The sequence below is a fragment of the Seriola lalandi genome, unplaced genomic scaffold (assembly GCF_002814215.2).
Source record: "Seriola lalandi dorsalis isolate HSWRI2012SDOR001 ecotype SW California unplaced genomic scaffold, Sedor1 jcf7180002054048, whole genome shotgun sequence".
NCBI classification, from domain to species: domain Eukaryota; kingdom Metazoa; phylum Chordata; class Actinopteri; order Carangiformes; family Carangidae; genus Seriola; species Seriola lalandi.
This window is the reverse complement of record NW_019524601.1, coordinates 314,661-330,403: the sequence shown is the minus strand read 5'-3', so window position 1 is coordinate 330,403 and position 15,743 is coordinate 314,661. Positions and strand designations below refer to the sequence as shown.

The 15,743-nt window shown below is 43.1% G+C and overlaps 1 protein-coding gene across 1 annotated transcript; it reads right to left on the bottom strand.

Annotated features, from left to right (window-relative positions):
• Positions 1–131: 131 nt before the first annotated feature.
• On the bottom strand, positions 132–9,122 carry slitrk3a (SLIT and NTRK-like family, member 3a). Its single transcript, XM_023402988.2, has 3 exons — positions 8,335–9,122; positions 7,543–7,630; positions 132–5,655 (listed from the first exon to the last, which is right to left on the bottom strand). The coding sequence occupies exon 3, from the start codon at positions 5,595–5,597 to the stop codon at positions 2,889–2,891; it is 2,709 nt and encodes a 902-aa protein (XP_023258756.1). The 5' UTR covers positions 5,598–5,655; positions 7,543–7,630; positions 8,335–9,122; the 3' UTR covers positions 132–2,888.
• Between the last annotated feature and the right edge of the window lie 6,621 nt (positions 9,123–15,743).

Genomic DNA, 15,743 nt, shown 5'->3' with positions numbered 1-15,743 from the left:
CAAGAAAAAATTTAAAAAAAAAAAAAAAAAAAAAAAAAGAGCAGACAAATGAGGCGGGGCAGCAGAGCATGGGGTTACAGCAGTGTGAAACTTTCTGTGAGTAGAAAACAAAGAGCCTTGACGTAATGCTATACCATGCTTACAAAGGCTTTATATGAGGGTGAACTTCACTTATTTGAGCAACAATAACTATAAAAAAAAAAAAACAAACAATGAATACAACACAAGGTAATATGTTCTGTATTATAAGCTTGAAGACCGGATCATTGATGATCTATACTGGAGATGACTAGACTAGCTAAGGGCCTTCCCATTTAACAGGGAAGTATGTGGTTTGCTACATATCTTTCACTTAGTGTACGCTGACACATATGAGAAACTATAACACCCAATTACAACTGAGGATCACCACTCCTAGTAAACCTATTGAAATCAAAGCAAATTTGCATATCATGCCCATTTTAAAACAAAACAGAAATGCAACCTCCTTTTCATAGATAATCACAAATTTATAGACATCAAGATTTGCATCGTATTTTTCCCAAATTAAAAATTTCACCTTGTGATGATGATGTGTACTGTGAATACCATATTTACTCAGCTGCTTCAACCTTTTTTTTTTTTTTTTGCCTGTTTGTACTATTTGGTCCCAAAACAGAATCAGGCTAGGATAGGGAAAGATGAAATATGAAAAATGCCACAGCAAAAAGATTAGCAGATGATGGCTGCTGTGGAGGAGACAATTGAAAATTAAGTTACCACTGTACCACTGGGAATTTCAATGCACAAAATGTCAGTGATCAACAATCCTGAACAAAAATAAAAAATACCAATATGTAAAAACACTGATCTTTTTAGATTGTTCTCTTCAAAAAAAAAAGAAAAGTGATTTTGTTGACACAGCTACAATTACCTGCTTTATTCTGCCATTTTCAAGATAATTAGTTAAAAATAAGGACAGAACAGATGAAATGAATAAAATGATCTTATACCAGATGTAAGTTTTATATATAGATATTCTGAAAATAATTCATACTGAATATGAGACTTGGTGACCTCTTAGCATAAACAAATTGTGCATTACATTATAAATGCATCCAGCCTGCTAAATGCCTAATGGGTCTGAGAGCCTTTTTATCGCCCCCCAGTGGAGTGGACCCAAACTGCTGCCTTAGAGGGAGTCAGAAATTAGATGCGCAACTGCAAAGAGCTACTTCCAATCACGTTTTCACTCACCCTCTCAATTACTGTTTATTAGCCTAAATCAGCAGTACCCGTTAAGATAATGAAAATCACAGCTTGCTTCACTGATTTGGTATATCCTCTCTTATCATCCACTTCAGAACCAGCAGCATTCACTTGACTTGCTCTGGCATTGCGTTTTGTGTGTCTTTTACCTTCAGTTGACACCAATAATGTAGTGGCAGATACAAATTGCATGCTATGACATCCAGCAGCTGAAGATCATAGAAAAACTACCAATAGACAGAAAAAAAAAAACTATTATATTTTCCAGAAAAATAACTTTCTGTTCGCCCCGTCATCACTCCTCACTCTATTATTTGATTTGGTGCTAATCTGAAAATAATGAGGAGCTGAAGTAAATTTCAATGTTATTGCCCTCCACTACATTTCTGTCTAGCACTCTATTGGTTCAGTAGCTATTCTTCCATCTCCAGGAGCATTATCGCATGATGGTTGGCCACATCCTAAACATGCCATTTTAACAAGACATCAAATGCACAGCCTGTCTGTAGCGCTCCAAACACAGGTTCCCGTGGCATCAACCCCTTCATCATTTGATTGAAGACTTTGTTTTTATTAAGAAGGCTATACCAGACGCATAATCACTATACATTGATTTAACATTACCTTTACAATTAAATTCTTCACTGAAATTACAGAATAAATATATGCACATTTTTCTTCAAATCTTTGTGAGAGAGAAAACATTAAAAGTGCCTCCTACAAAGCCGTTAGTGGGTGACAATGGGGAATCCAGAAGCAATGGAGGGGGAGGGAAGGGGGGGTTCTTAACAAAGTGCGTGGAAATATCCAGAAAACCTTGAGTATTGTCTTATAATAATATTCACAAATGTTTTACCATCCGTGCGTCGGCGCGTCCTTTTTACGAGAAGCACCCTGATATAGACAGAAGTCCTCATTAATAGTAATAACCATATTAATAAGATATAAAAATTAAATAGAACACTGAACTGTAAATGCGTTGCAGTATCTCTGTTCATAATGTGATGTGATAGTTCTGAGTAAATCCCCTCGCTTCCTGCACTGAAGCGAGTGCATGCAGCAAACTGCAGTTCATTTTATATATGTATTTTTTTCTCTCTCTCTTTCGATCATTTCCTGCAAACTTTATGTGCACGGCCTCCGGGTGTTTGTACATCCTAGTCAGGGGTAAAAGAGACAGAAAGGAAACCACCAAGTCAGGGAGACGTCCAGCTCCCGTGTATCTTGCACATCATGGTAACTCCATAAAAAGGGGTTTTAGTGACAGATGTATTTTAGGATGTTTTGTATGTTTTATTCCCCGGTGCCCCTCTCGTTCCTCTTTTGCTCTCTCTTGGGCATATAGAGATATTTATATATTATAAAAATAACGGCTGTTGACTTTGCTGGCTACTCTGAAAAAAAGGCACTTCATTGAAATATCTGAGAATGGCCTCTCCTCCAAAGTGATTTGGGGGGGAAACGTTGTTGTAACTGTAATATAATATTTTATTTTATATCATGCTGCTTTTTCAAGTTTATTTTTCACTATTGGTTTTGGGTGGTTTTTGTTTTGAGGGTGGCAAAGTGAATGTGTCGACTTTGTGATTTGTTTTTTTTTTTTAATGTTGTTGTTGTTTTTTCTCCGTGGGCTAGAGATGTTAAAACCGGTAAGATTTTTCCAAGACTTCGAGGTAATCCGGCTTGGTTTGAAGTTTGGCCCTTAACTCGAGGTAATCGCTTTGGGACGGGTCGGGGTAGCAGCCTTTCCCCGCCGTGAAAAGCAATGTCTCCTTCAGCCGTGCATCCTGCTGCAAATCGGGGTACTGCATGCCTGGTGGGTGCGCATGCGCCACATGCATGTCCTTTAGTTTGGGTACTGTCCCATACAAACAGTCTACAAAGCCCACTGTCGGCGTGGGCCTCTGACTGTCAATCACTGTAGGGCAGAGCCCTCCATTCTCATGAAATCCTGCCATGTCAGCCGTGGTGTGGTTGACTGTGACGATGGTGTTGAGTTGAGAGTTGGAGACGGCCAGGGTCCACTCTCTCTCTTTCTCTAACAAGGTTCTGTAGTTACTGTTGCTACTGCTGCCATTGTCTTTCTTCTCTGAAAACTGCGCTCTGTCTTCCTCTGCTATCTCCCCCTCTCTCGGCTTATAGATGGGGTTATTACACATCTGAGTCACAGGGTGGGGGATGTAATCATAAACGTGACCATGGGCATGTGTGTGACTAGTGTGAGTGTGTGTGTGCATACTGGGTGTTGGTTTCTCCGGTGTGCCAGTGTTACCGGCACTACTCTGCCTTGGTGGGTCCTCAAAAATCCTGCACTGCATCTGGATCCCTGTCAGATCTACCTCAGAACGTTTCCGGAAGGGCAGCTTCTTCCTGCGTCGGAGAACAAAAGCGAAAAGCCCGGCAGCCACAAACACAGCAGCAATGAAGAGGATGAGTAGACTGAGGATGAGGACAGAGAGTGGGACAGCTCCTCTCCCACTTGCCTCTCCCATGTCAGAGCTGCCCGTAGTGAGGTCATCCCCACCTGGCAGAGCTGGCGAAGGAGAGTACTTAAGCTCAGGGCAGATGACCTCAACGTCCAGTGAACGCAGATCCTTCCCAAAAGCAAACTCAGGTGTCTTGCAGATGACATCTCCAACCACGATGACAGAGGAGAGCTTTTCCAGCCACTGTTTCAGGGGGATGATATCACAGGAGCAGTCCCAGGGGTTCTGATGGAGATCAATCTGGACGATGGAGGTCAGATGCTCCAGAACACCACGTACAGGCAGGGAAAAGAAGTAGTTGTTACGGAGGTTGAGTCGTGCAAGGTTGGTGCCAGCAAAGGCGTCAGTGGGGAGGGAGCGTAACAGATTGTCATTGAGGAAAACCAGCTGGAGATTTGGCATTAGGGAGAAGGAGTTAGGTTGTATCTCACGTATGACATTATACTCAAAGTAAAGATAACTCAACATCTGAAGACCGCGGAACATCCCAGGTGTGAGCCTTTCAATGTCATTCCCATTCAGATATAAACTTTTCAAGTTTGGCAGGTTAATGAAGGCGCCCTCTTGGACGTAGGATATCCGATTATTCCCTAAATGCAGTAAATCCAAACTTGAGAAATTCCAGAAATCAGAACGGTAGATTTTCTGTATTAGGTTCCCACTGAGGTACAATTTCTTGGCATTGAGCGGCCGAGGAAGGAGCTCAGAGATGTTGTGAAAGCCTTTTTCTTTACAGTTCACTGTTAGCCCCAGGTCATTGATGTGAAGGTTGCAAATACATCCAGCTGGACAAATTATGGGGATGGGAGGCCTTGTTTGGTAGCCAGCAATAGGGGGTTGGTTGATGCCTGGATAGATGCTACGAGGGGTTGGGGGGTTCTTTGTGGGCCGAGGTCGTTTGGTAGGCTTGACAACTCTTTCCTTGTACTCCACAGAAGATGCTGTGTTGTGAAAGGAAGAGAGCATGGAGGAAGGTTTAGTAGGCCATGTGTTCTCATTGCTAAATGGGACCCGGGGAATTCCCAGCTTGGCTTCAATCTCTGCATCGGAGAGTAGCGGACAGAGCTCACTCCGCTTGATTTCCCTTAAGTCTTTCCCATGTAAGTGGAATGGGTACTCACATGTGATCTCACCTACCAAAGCTGTATAAGGGATTCTCTCCAGCCATGTTTTTAACTGGACAATCTCACACACACAGTTCCAGGGGTTCTCCTCCAGCTGGATTTCCATTAAGCTCCTCCCAACATACTCCAGCGTCCCCTTATACGGCAATGTCTTTAGTCTGTTTCCTCTCAGGTCCAGATGTGTGAGTGACACAGACCGGAAAAGATAATTTGGGAGCATGGGGATCAGATTGTCATTCAGTATGAGCACTCTCAATTTGTGAAGGTGCCTGAATGCACCACTTTCAATCCTTTTGATAACATTGTAGTCCGCCTGGAGATACTCTAAACTCTCCAAACCCAGAAAAGTGTCATTCCGAAAAACTTCTAGTTTGTTTTCGTGTAGGAACAGCCGTTTGAGTATTCCTAAGCCATTGAACGCCCCAGCATGGATATCTTGCAAGGCGTTATTACCCAGATTAATGGATATGGCATTGTTGAGATGGAGGAAGCTGTTAAAGTAAAGCTTCCTCATGGAGTTTCTCTGCAGGTTGAGCTTGAAGGGCCGACTCCATATCTGTGAGATCTGGCTGACATTTGTAAATCCTTTACTGTCACAGTGGACGTGGAAGATGCCCTCTTTGACTTCGCAGTAGCAAGGCTCGAAGCAGGGCTCGTCGATCTCCTCGGAGTCCTCTAGTAGTGGGATTGGGGTGGTCCATCCTAAGGCTATGGTGCTCAGCAAGGTAACCCACAGCATCCTCGCTGACACCAAGGGGATGAAGTCTCGGCTCCAGGGACAGAGCCACTTCACAGCACTGCAACAGAGAACAGAGAGATAATGGGAAGGAGGGAGGGGATGAGGGTAGTGATGACACACACACGCAGGTGCACACACACCCTCACAAAGCGAAGTTTGAGGTGAGAGAGGCAGGCAGAGAGGAGCGAGGAAAGAGAGAGGAAGGATGCATTAGTTTCAGTAGAATGGAAGACAGCTTTGAAATGAATACCAATTAATAATAGAATTACATCTGAGACTACTTTAGATGTTGCAGTTCTGCTGGGTATTTCAAACAAAATATGAGCCCGACACACTTGGATGGGTAATGATACCCAGCAACACAAACAAATCTCTACCCTCAGACATGTTCTGTCACTGTAAAGTGGAAATATAATTTATTATTCAGCAGAAATGATGGTAAGGTCGCAGTAAATCACCCTAGAGATCCTTATTGCTATGGTTAAACGAAAGAAACAGCAGGTGGGTGAGGTTACTGGTAAGGGGAGACAGTCCCTCTGCTGTATGTGTTACATAACAGGGACCTCAATCCCTCTTTCCGTAAATGAGTCCAGAAATGCGCGGTGGAAATTAGAGTAGGTGCATGATGGTCTAAGGCAGGAAGAGGACGGGCATGGAATAGGTGTCAGCTTGGTGACCATTAGTGGGACGAGATGAGGACTGTTGAGGGACTTGCTGAGAATCCATCTCGTTAAATCGAGTCTCAGCATATTTATATATTCTCGACTATGAGTCATGGAAATTTGATAAAAATGAACAGGTAAATATTATGTAACCAGTACCACTAAGGCTGTAGAAAATGCAATGACTTGAATTTAGGAGTGTGAAGATGTCAAAAATAAGGAGGAAAAAAGGAAAATAATCCAACAGTTCCAATGATTCTGATATGCAGAGTATGGCAGATTTTAGGTTATTTTCCCTCGTCGTTTTCTTGGATTAAATCCCCACAGATAAACCCATAGTATAGGGAAACGTGTCGATTTATTCATTGTTACTGAACCTGCAACCCCCCTCCCACCAAAAAAACAAACAAAAACAAAACAAACAAAAACAAAAAAAAGAAAAGAAAAAAACTAAAAATCAATCACTACAATTTATACTGGCTTTCCAGGTGATGATGCCATTTGAGGATTAGACGAGAAACGGCGCAAGTGAAAAGCGCAGTGGGCGAAGCTCAGTTCTGAGGATGTGATTGAGTAGATCCGGCCTACAAAAATGATAACATCATAAAGAAAGAAAGCGGGAATGACAAAAAGTAATAATAATATTGATTACGATAATAAGTGCCTCATTTTTTTGCTTTGATTAAAAAAAAATGAAAAAGAAAGGCTGATAGAAGATTCCGTCCAGTATCTCCATGGTGTTCAGTGGGTAAAAGTCAGACACATACACACACAGGCGTGCACATAGCCTCTGAATATCTTTTCTGTAGGTTGTGACTTTTCACACACGCACGCACACACGCACACAGAGTGAGAGCTATGTCCATTCCAACTGGGTGCTGGAAATCCAGATGAGATGCGCTGGGACCGTCTGCCGGAGCAGAGCCGCTGCCCATGATGCTGAAACCAAAAGCCAAGCGATAGGGAAAAGGAAAAAAAGGAGGACAAAAAGGATATAGGAAATAATCCCCCAAAAAAAGACGTGACAGGAAAAACGCACCAGGGAAGAAAAAGAAAGATCCTTGAACACGATCTCCTCGCTGCAAAATTGACTGTTTTTAATTTCCCCCTCCATGCGTAATCCTCCAGGGTTTTATTGATTCCGCTTCCATGTTTGAGATCAAAAGAGCATAGATGCGATGTCAAAAAAGTATTAATGAAAATTAAATCAATTAAAAAAAAAAAAAAACAATTCGTGCCATATTATATTCCCTTGGGGTATATCAATTCGGGGGTATACGTACTTAGTTTAGTGGGATTCCAACTTCACATATCCTCCTGCGGCGTGTCCTGTTGTTGCCCGGTGCGTCCCGCTCACCGTCCGATGCCGGGCTGTGAGGAAGAGAGCGAGAAATAGAGGGGGGGTGACCAAGCCGTTAGAGAGAAACAGGAGCAAACGGAGAGGGAGAGATGGAAAGAGAGAGCAGGGCACTGAGGGAGAGAGGAGGGGAAGAGATGCGCATGTGAATGAGCCATGGATTCAAACGCGAAGCTGGGTGAGATTCTCTACAGCTCCGTAGCTTATACTTACATGAATTAAAAGTGCTGTCAGTCGTCAGTGATATTTTCATAAAAAAAACAAAAACAAACAAAAAAAAACAACCTATTAAAAGATCCTAATCTTGAATTGATATTAAACTTAACTTACGATAATGTGTAACAAGCTGCTATGTGGCCAAAACGGTGAGAATCCTGCTGGTATCTACTGAAATACCCCCCAAAATAACCTCGCTGTCAATAACAGCGGAGAGAGCAGAGCGTTTATTGAAATACATGCCAAGCATAATGCAGTAGCCTTTCGTCGTGACATTGGCAGGAAAACGGCGTATAAAAAAACAAAAAACAAACGATTATTGATCAGTCGACTGCATGCCTACGATCCCTTGTCCTCGATATATGAAGAGAGCTGCTTGTCCCTTTTTGAAGTCCATGGCTATGCAGACACCAATAAGCATATAATCACACACGCGCACACACTGCCCATCTGCATAAATTCCCCTTAAGATACACTCACACGCAGGCAAGCAACCACTCACCTTAGTTTCGTTCTGCGATTGGAAAGCATCGGGGAAAAAAAGACCACTAGTTTGAATCTTGTTAGATCTCTCTCTTGCTCGTTTTCTCTTTCTCTCTTTCTTCTCCCCCTCTCTCTCTCTTTCTCTCTCTCTCTCTCTCCCTCACTCTCAGTGGCTGAAGCAAAAGAGAGGAGAGGGGAGAAATGAAGACGTGATAGGAATGCAATCTCTCCCACTCTCGCTCTCCGATGACTCTGACTCTCTCTCTTTCTCTCTCTCTCTCTCCTTCTTTCTCGTCTCTTATTTTTTTCTAAGCAGTTTGCTTAAAATGCAAGTCCTCGACTTGTGCCCGTCCGCTTCCTCTTCCTCCCCTCTCCTCCTCCTCCTCCTCCTACTCCTCCTCCTTCTCCTCAGCCGCCGCCGCTGCCTCCCGGGCGAGCGCTCAACAGCAGTGCAGCCGGGTGAGAGTGTTCTCCTCTCGGCTTCAGGACCGTGCCTCTGGTCGGTGCAGCAATAGCAAGAGTCTGTGGATCATATTGGCGGTTGGGTCAGCTGCTGATTGTCTTTCTTTCTTTTTTTTTTTTGTCTTTCTTTCTTCGGGTCCGTTTCTCTGCCGTGCGTCAGAGGAGTGAGGGACTGAGCTGTGGAGATGGAGTGCGGGTGAGGCGGGGGAGGGAGGGCGAAGGGGTGAGAGACGCAGAGGAGAGAGATCTGGCAGTGAGAGAGAGAGGAGGAGGGGAGGAAAAAGAGTGATGGGGACGGTTGCGCTATAGTTCTGGATGCTGTCGAGAGGAGGAGAGGAAACGAAGTGAGGAGAGGAGAGAGTGAGAGCGCTCTGGCTTTCGCAGAGGGGGCGCGCATCAAGGGGAAATAAATAAATAAGAGTCAGGGAGCGCGCCGCGCCGTGTGGGTGAGACTTCCAGACCTGTAGATGACAGTCAGGACGGAAGACGACTCTCTCTCTCTCTCTCTCTCTCTCTCTCTCTCTCTCTCTCATTCTCTCTCTCTCTCTCTCTCTCTCTCTCTCTCTCCCCATGATCTTCATTTTTTTATATTATTATTGAGATTCATGCAATAATAATCACAATGATACTCAATCCCTTTATTGTGGGTAATTTACTCGGCTGCAGTTGGGCAAGCAGAACGTGGAGTTGCCCCCCCTCCCTTCCTCTTACGCTGCCGATACCTCCTCGCTCTGCTGTGGAGACGAAGAGGGTGGCCGCGACTATCTACAGCGAGCGGGGGAGAGGCAGGGAAATACGGAGCGCTTCATCTTTCCCTTCCGTTTGCGTGCCTTCCCCCGCCTCGCCTCCAGCGGGCAACACAAGCCCGTGTTGTGAACAGCAAGTCGAGCCATGAGCTCACAAGCAACTCCAGACACCATCACGAATTCCAGTTAACGCAGCTCTGCAAGGAGGGGGGCTGATTGCAGTGGAAAGTTGAAATCTCTCTGATTATAACACACAACCTGAGATGTTGCCACTTTGAGGCATCATTACAGTGAAGTCAGGCTTAGCTAGGGCTGCTGGAATACTTACAGTCTTACAGTCAGGGTAGCTTTATAGAGAGGATACTTAACATGTGAAAAGTGTGGAAAGGAGCTGTTGTCTAATAGCCTAAAGCTTGTTTGACATTTCTTAGGAGATCCTTCAACAGTTGAGCATGAGGGAGCAACTAAACTCATGACCAATGACTAAACCCTGACATTATGAAACTGTTTACATAGATTTATATGACATATTTGGTTGTATAAGGGTGTGCAATGTGATCTCTCACTGTGACCATTTATGGGAAATAAATCTTTCCGCAGGGGCACCCATGGGAGCGGCTCAAGGCTCCCGGTGGTCCCCTCACCCCACGAACAGACTGCGCTGACATTTAGGACTATTTCTAAAATGTTCCAGCTGTAGCATTAGACAGGTAAGCTTTTATCATATCATGATGGATGAAAATAGGCTAGCCTAAATGATGAGCTCAGGGGAGGCTCTCATCATCTGGGCATATAGGAAATAAATGAATCTGTCCTGTTGTTGCCGTCCTACATGTTGTTTTATGGGGGTCAGGAGACCTTTCTATTAATATTTTTTAATTCATATCAGTGCAGAATCAATGACACTGCATGTGTCCCAGATCCATCTACCTACATAATTCTACAATAAAAGGAACAAATGTATACATTTCTACAGTAATAATTCATAAATTCATAATTACAGATTAGTTTACATTGTAATACGATGCAAATACACACAACCTAAGCCTTAGCCCATACACAGAAGAATATACTGCACATAAGCAGTGGATGGGAGGTTAGAGAAGAGTGTTTAGGAGCAGCTGGTGGTCTGTAAAACTGCCATTCTTCTTTATGAAAAGCCATCATTCACCCCTTCAGCCTGTCAGCTAATGTCAGACAGACTGACATGAGGCCACGACAAACCCTTCATTCAACTCGCCGGACACGGATTGGCCCGGAGTATGTCACAACGAAAGCAGTATAGTAACCCAGAGATTATCCTTCAGAGATCACGGCAGAACAAAAGGGCCTTGGAGTGAGTGACATAAAAAGTATTGGTATAACATAAACAGATCAAGTCATGAGGAGTTTAATTGCACAGTTTTGAATTACCGCCATTATTGAATAATTAATGCAGTAAAGCAATAAATAAATACACGTGTCCAATATCCTATCAACAGTCAACAGTTTCTTTTAAGCACGATCTTTTCATAACCACAACCGGGTCGTTTCTCCTGTAAACACTAACCGTGGTGACAGCAGATCGGAAAGAGCTTCTGTGAATTGTTTTTGTTATTGGCATATCGGCCGTTTGGGCTGAGCACTATCGGAGATAGTTGTGCAAGATCATATGGGTTAGTTCAGAAGACGGGCAAACCTGAGGCCACAAAAGATGGAACAATCTCCTCCCCACTCTTAGGTGAGATATTCAGATTTATCACTTGATTGTAATATTTATAATAAAAATAAAAATAAAAAATAGCAGGAAAAGTGCAGTTAAACCGTTTAACTGAGATGTCTGGATGTGGCAACTGACATTAAAGCCAACTCAGTCATCAGTGACATTTTAAGGTCATCACTGCATGATGAAGGGACGTCAGTGACAACTCTGTCATCATGGACAGCAAATAGCACGGCAACCAGCGAGGGAGGAAATGGCTGTCAATACTGCTCAACCACAGCTGCACCCTGCAATGAAAAGAGGCAGGAGATGCTCCCATACGCAGCGGAGGGATGACAGTTATTTATATAAGCCTACATTAAAAGGTACAACTACCACAATGAATGTTTTCGTCATAAAGATTAGAATGAGTTATATTTTGAATCCTATAGTAACACGTCACACATTCCTGCGGGAGAGGTTAATGTGCAGAATAACTCGGGGAAAAAAAACAAAAAAAAAAAGAACCCATAGGTCGTCTGTGCGAGCAGCTCATTACGACCCAAAGTTACGTTTTATTGTTCGCTGACCTTTCGCTGCTGTAGTAATTATGACTTGACAATACTTGAACAGAAATGGCCAGGAGAAAGGAACATCACTTTAATTAAAAGGCCCCAATCTTTTACCATATAAATTACAGGAATAGTCAAATTTTTTTTTCTTTCTGAGTTAAACTTGCTAATGAAAAGTAACAATTTTCTGTAAAATATAAGGCTATGCCCTACACCCAATGCAAAAATTAAAGGGTAAAAAAAAAAGAAAAAAGTTTGGTCTCCATTAAAAACTTTTCCCTCATTTATTTATTTTTTTTCTAGCTGTCACCTTTTGAAACTTCTTATTACCCCTTCTCTGCTTGTCATCAGTGGCATACGTCACGCCACCTGCCTCGGTCCTTTGTTGACCACACAGGAAGGCACAGTCAAATAATTCCCTGTCTATCTGTCTGTCTATCTATCCGTCTCCACGCCTGTCAGTCTGCCTGACTTCCAGGGAGTCAATATGTCTGAATGCTGGTCTGCCTTTCTTGCTGTCCACTTACATCCCCGCCTGGCCGCCTGCCGACCGCACCGACTGCCTGCCAGTCTTTCTAGCTGATGGCCTGCCTAGTTGGCTGACTGGCGGCCTGCTTTCATGTCCGTCCGTCTCTGCGGTGACGTATACCTACCTGCGTGCCTGTGACAGCCTGTCTGACAGAATTCCTTTATGCGGCCATAAGGATTTGACTTGGTCTTAGTGGTCTTATTTTCCACACAACAGTCTTGACATGAATGGATAGATGCTCATATTGTATTCTCAAAAACACAGAAGTATATCTTCTGCCCGTCTTGCTTGAATGAAAATGTTTTGTACTCTAATAATCTTATTTCAGTCTGTGAAGGAGAAGCACCCACCAGGAATGATTTTATTAGTTTGACATCTAGCTGTGTGCCTCATCTTTCCAAAATCAACCAAATTTTTTTTAATCAAGGAAGAACAAAAATCGTTATTTAATGAGGCGTATGGTTTTAATCACAGCAGAAACATTGTGAAGGAAACTGACAAACTATCTAATTTGAGTTCTCTTTAAAAAAAAAAAAAAATATATATATATATATATATATAGTCACTGCATTGTGGATTTCAGTTTAATTAAGATGAATTTATAATGTTAACTGACAGGCATAAGAAGCTGTACACAATGCTCCAAAGAGTGTTGTAATATATGTAATCTGCAGCTGCATTCACTTTGAAAGTTTTCTTTGTAGTTCAGGGCCTGGCCTTGAACAGTCAATGTGTTTCAAGAGTGAGAATGGAGCCTGGCCTCGGCTTTAAGAATCGGTGTCTGGGGAAAACTTTGACTTGGAAAACAGAACAATTGAGAACCGCTGAAGATTTTTATTTATTTTTTTATTTATTTTTTTCCATTGACGTCTACAGAAAATTCTTAGTAGAAATTAAGCTAAAGCCCAATGTGCTCCTTTTAATATGAATCCGAGTATTATAAGATTCTATTGTAGAAGCAGATTCTCACAGGATCACTCACTGCAAATATACTGGGCCACAGAATAAGTTAAATGTCACACTGGGGTTTGCCTCTGTGAATTTTTCCCAATTTTATGAACTCTGTGTGTGTGTGTGCATGTCTCTCTCCGTGTGTGTGTGTGTGTGTGTGTGTGTGTGTGTTGGCTGCTGAGCAGAACATTAATGTGGTCACGTCTGAGTGACTGGCCCAATAGTGCGAATGAAGTTTAGGACAAAAAGAACACCCAAATATAAAATTCAGACAAGTGCTCGCTCCCTCTCTCTTTCTCTTTCTCTCTCTCTCTCTCGCTCTTGCTCTCTCTCCCTTTCTCTCACATGCACACACACGCGCGCTACCTGACATTGAGACACAGAAAGTCAGCGTACGAGTCATTGTCTCATGAGAACATTGCACTGTATGGACAGCCTCATAGTGTCTCCATTTTGACCTGAGTCACCATCATTGATCTTTTCATAGTATAACTCTCGACCAATGATTCTCATTCACCAACACCTTCTTAGGTTTTTTATTTGTATTTTCATTTCTTATTTTATTTGTTCTTCAGGAAAACATCTACATCAGATTCATGACGTGTTGTTCGACAGAACCGTTGGCACCTGTGTTTTCATAATGATGAATCCCATAATCCTCATAAGGACAGCAAGCGAGATGTCATCAGTGTCAGTAGTTGATATAGAGTGGCAAAAAAAGTTACTCATTCAGTTAACGTTGTATCCAGAGAAGAGTACACAACCGATTGTTTTTGTGAATAAGTGTTCTTTTTTATTCAACATGTCCATGTGTGTCTTACCTATATGCTCAGGTTGTATTCAAAATTTAAACATTTGCTTTTGCAGTAAAGACCAAATGTTGCATAATTGAAACCCTGAAAAAGGTCACTACGCTGGTTTGATTTTTCTCATTTATTTGGCACCTCGCAGTCACTAACTTCCTGCAGCAGTACTTCCATGCCGACCCAGCCAAATACCGATTAATGATTGATGAATTATGAATTTGGCTGAAGTAGTCTGTAGGCTCTGTAATCTTTTTTGCAAGAATAAAACACAATTTCTAAGCGGCTTGCCACCTGCTGTGTCCAAACACATCCAGCGTCCTTTTAAGATGCCAATGGTGTGCACGATAGTGGAGCGAGTGCGTGTGTTCTGCTGATTGAAGGACACCTCCTGGTGAGTCTGAGGGTTGCCTGCTTAGTGGTGTCACTAACTAAGGGGCCAGGGCATATCCTCGATTCCTTGATAAAGCAAGTCATTATAGGAATACAAGCCCGCTGCTGCTGGAATGTATAATTACTCAGTTACGTACCAATGAGCCAAGCAGCTCCAGCAGATCCTTGTTTGAAGCTCATACACACACAACTGTTTTGTAAAACGTAGCAGTCGTGTGCACCTCCCGGGAAGTGGGAGGCGGGTTCTGGGAGTCGCAGATGAGCTGTATATTTATGAAGTTATTATTGCCTGTGGTTGAAATATGGGAACGGATCTGCAGATGGTGCTTTAATGCTCATGCACACGCGGTCTATTGTGCCGATGACGTTGGGTAGACCAGCAGTAGGATGGACTTCCACTCTTGGCAGGGACCTGTTGTTCTGCTGTCTAGGGGAATTTCATGCGTTGTGTGGCCAGTTGATTTTGGGAGACCGCGGCACGTGAATGCATGTGATATGCCCACCCTGTCTCCATCTCCCTCTGAAATGTCACAGTGGCCAAGGTGGAGAGTACCTGCATGCGTTAGACTGTCGGGTGTGGCTTGGCAGTGCTTGGCTCCAACCTTTTACAAAGCTCCATGAGGACAGCTCTTGGCAGCCTAAAGCATCCCCAGAGGTGCTCGTCACTCTCTGCAAATAGATCCACATGGTCCTGGAAGGTGCGTGACTTCCTCAGGGCACGATCCACAACATCTTGAAGCAGCAGCAAATATATCAGTGTGCAAGTAGGCCTAGGGGGCAGGTATAGGTCTACTTTGTGCCTAGAAATAGCATGATCAATCACCGATTATTGGATGGCATGGTTCCCAATTAACATAATTGATGCCATTTGAAGTGTTAGTATAGTGTTTGACATGAACATGTATGACTATAATGAGGTGAATGAGGCCCAGTATTGTCACTGTTACTGAAGTTTCTGACATTGTTGCAGTGTAGAGAAAGAAGGACCAAGAGCAGAGTGCCTGCTGTGGTGATCTGGTGTTTTTTTTTTTTTTTTTTTTTTTAAGTAGCATCTTGCATAATTAGAGAATTAAATATAGTAATTTAATAGGGCACACTCTGTCCTGTCTGCCCCTGACACTGCAATTCATCTGTCTCTACCTCCGCGTCTTCCCTCAACACACACACACACACACACACACACACACACACACACACACACACACACACCCACACACAACCTATTTAGGTAGTTCTTTTGCACAGATCAAACAGAAAGTTCAAATGAGGAAAAGTAGTTACTAGGACAAGT

Excerpts from the sequence above, each read along its gene's own strand:
- slitrk3a (XM_023402988.2), bottom strand. The coding sequence starts at position 5,597 with ATGCTGTGGGTTACCTTGCTGAGCACCATAGCCTTAGGATGGACCACC.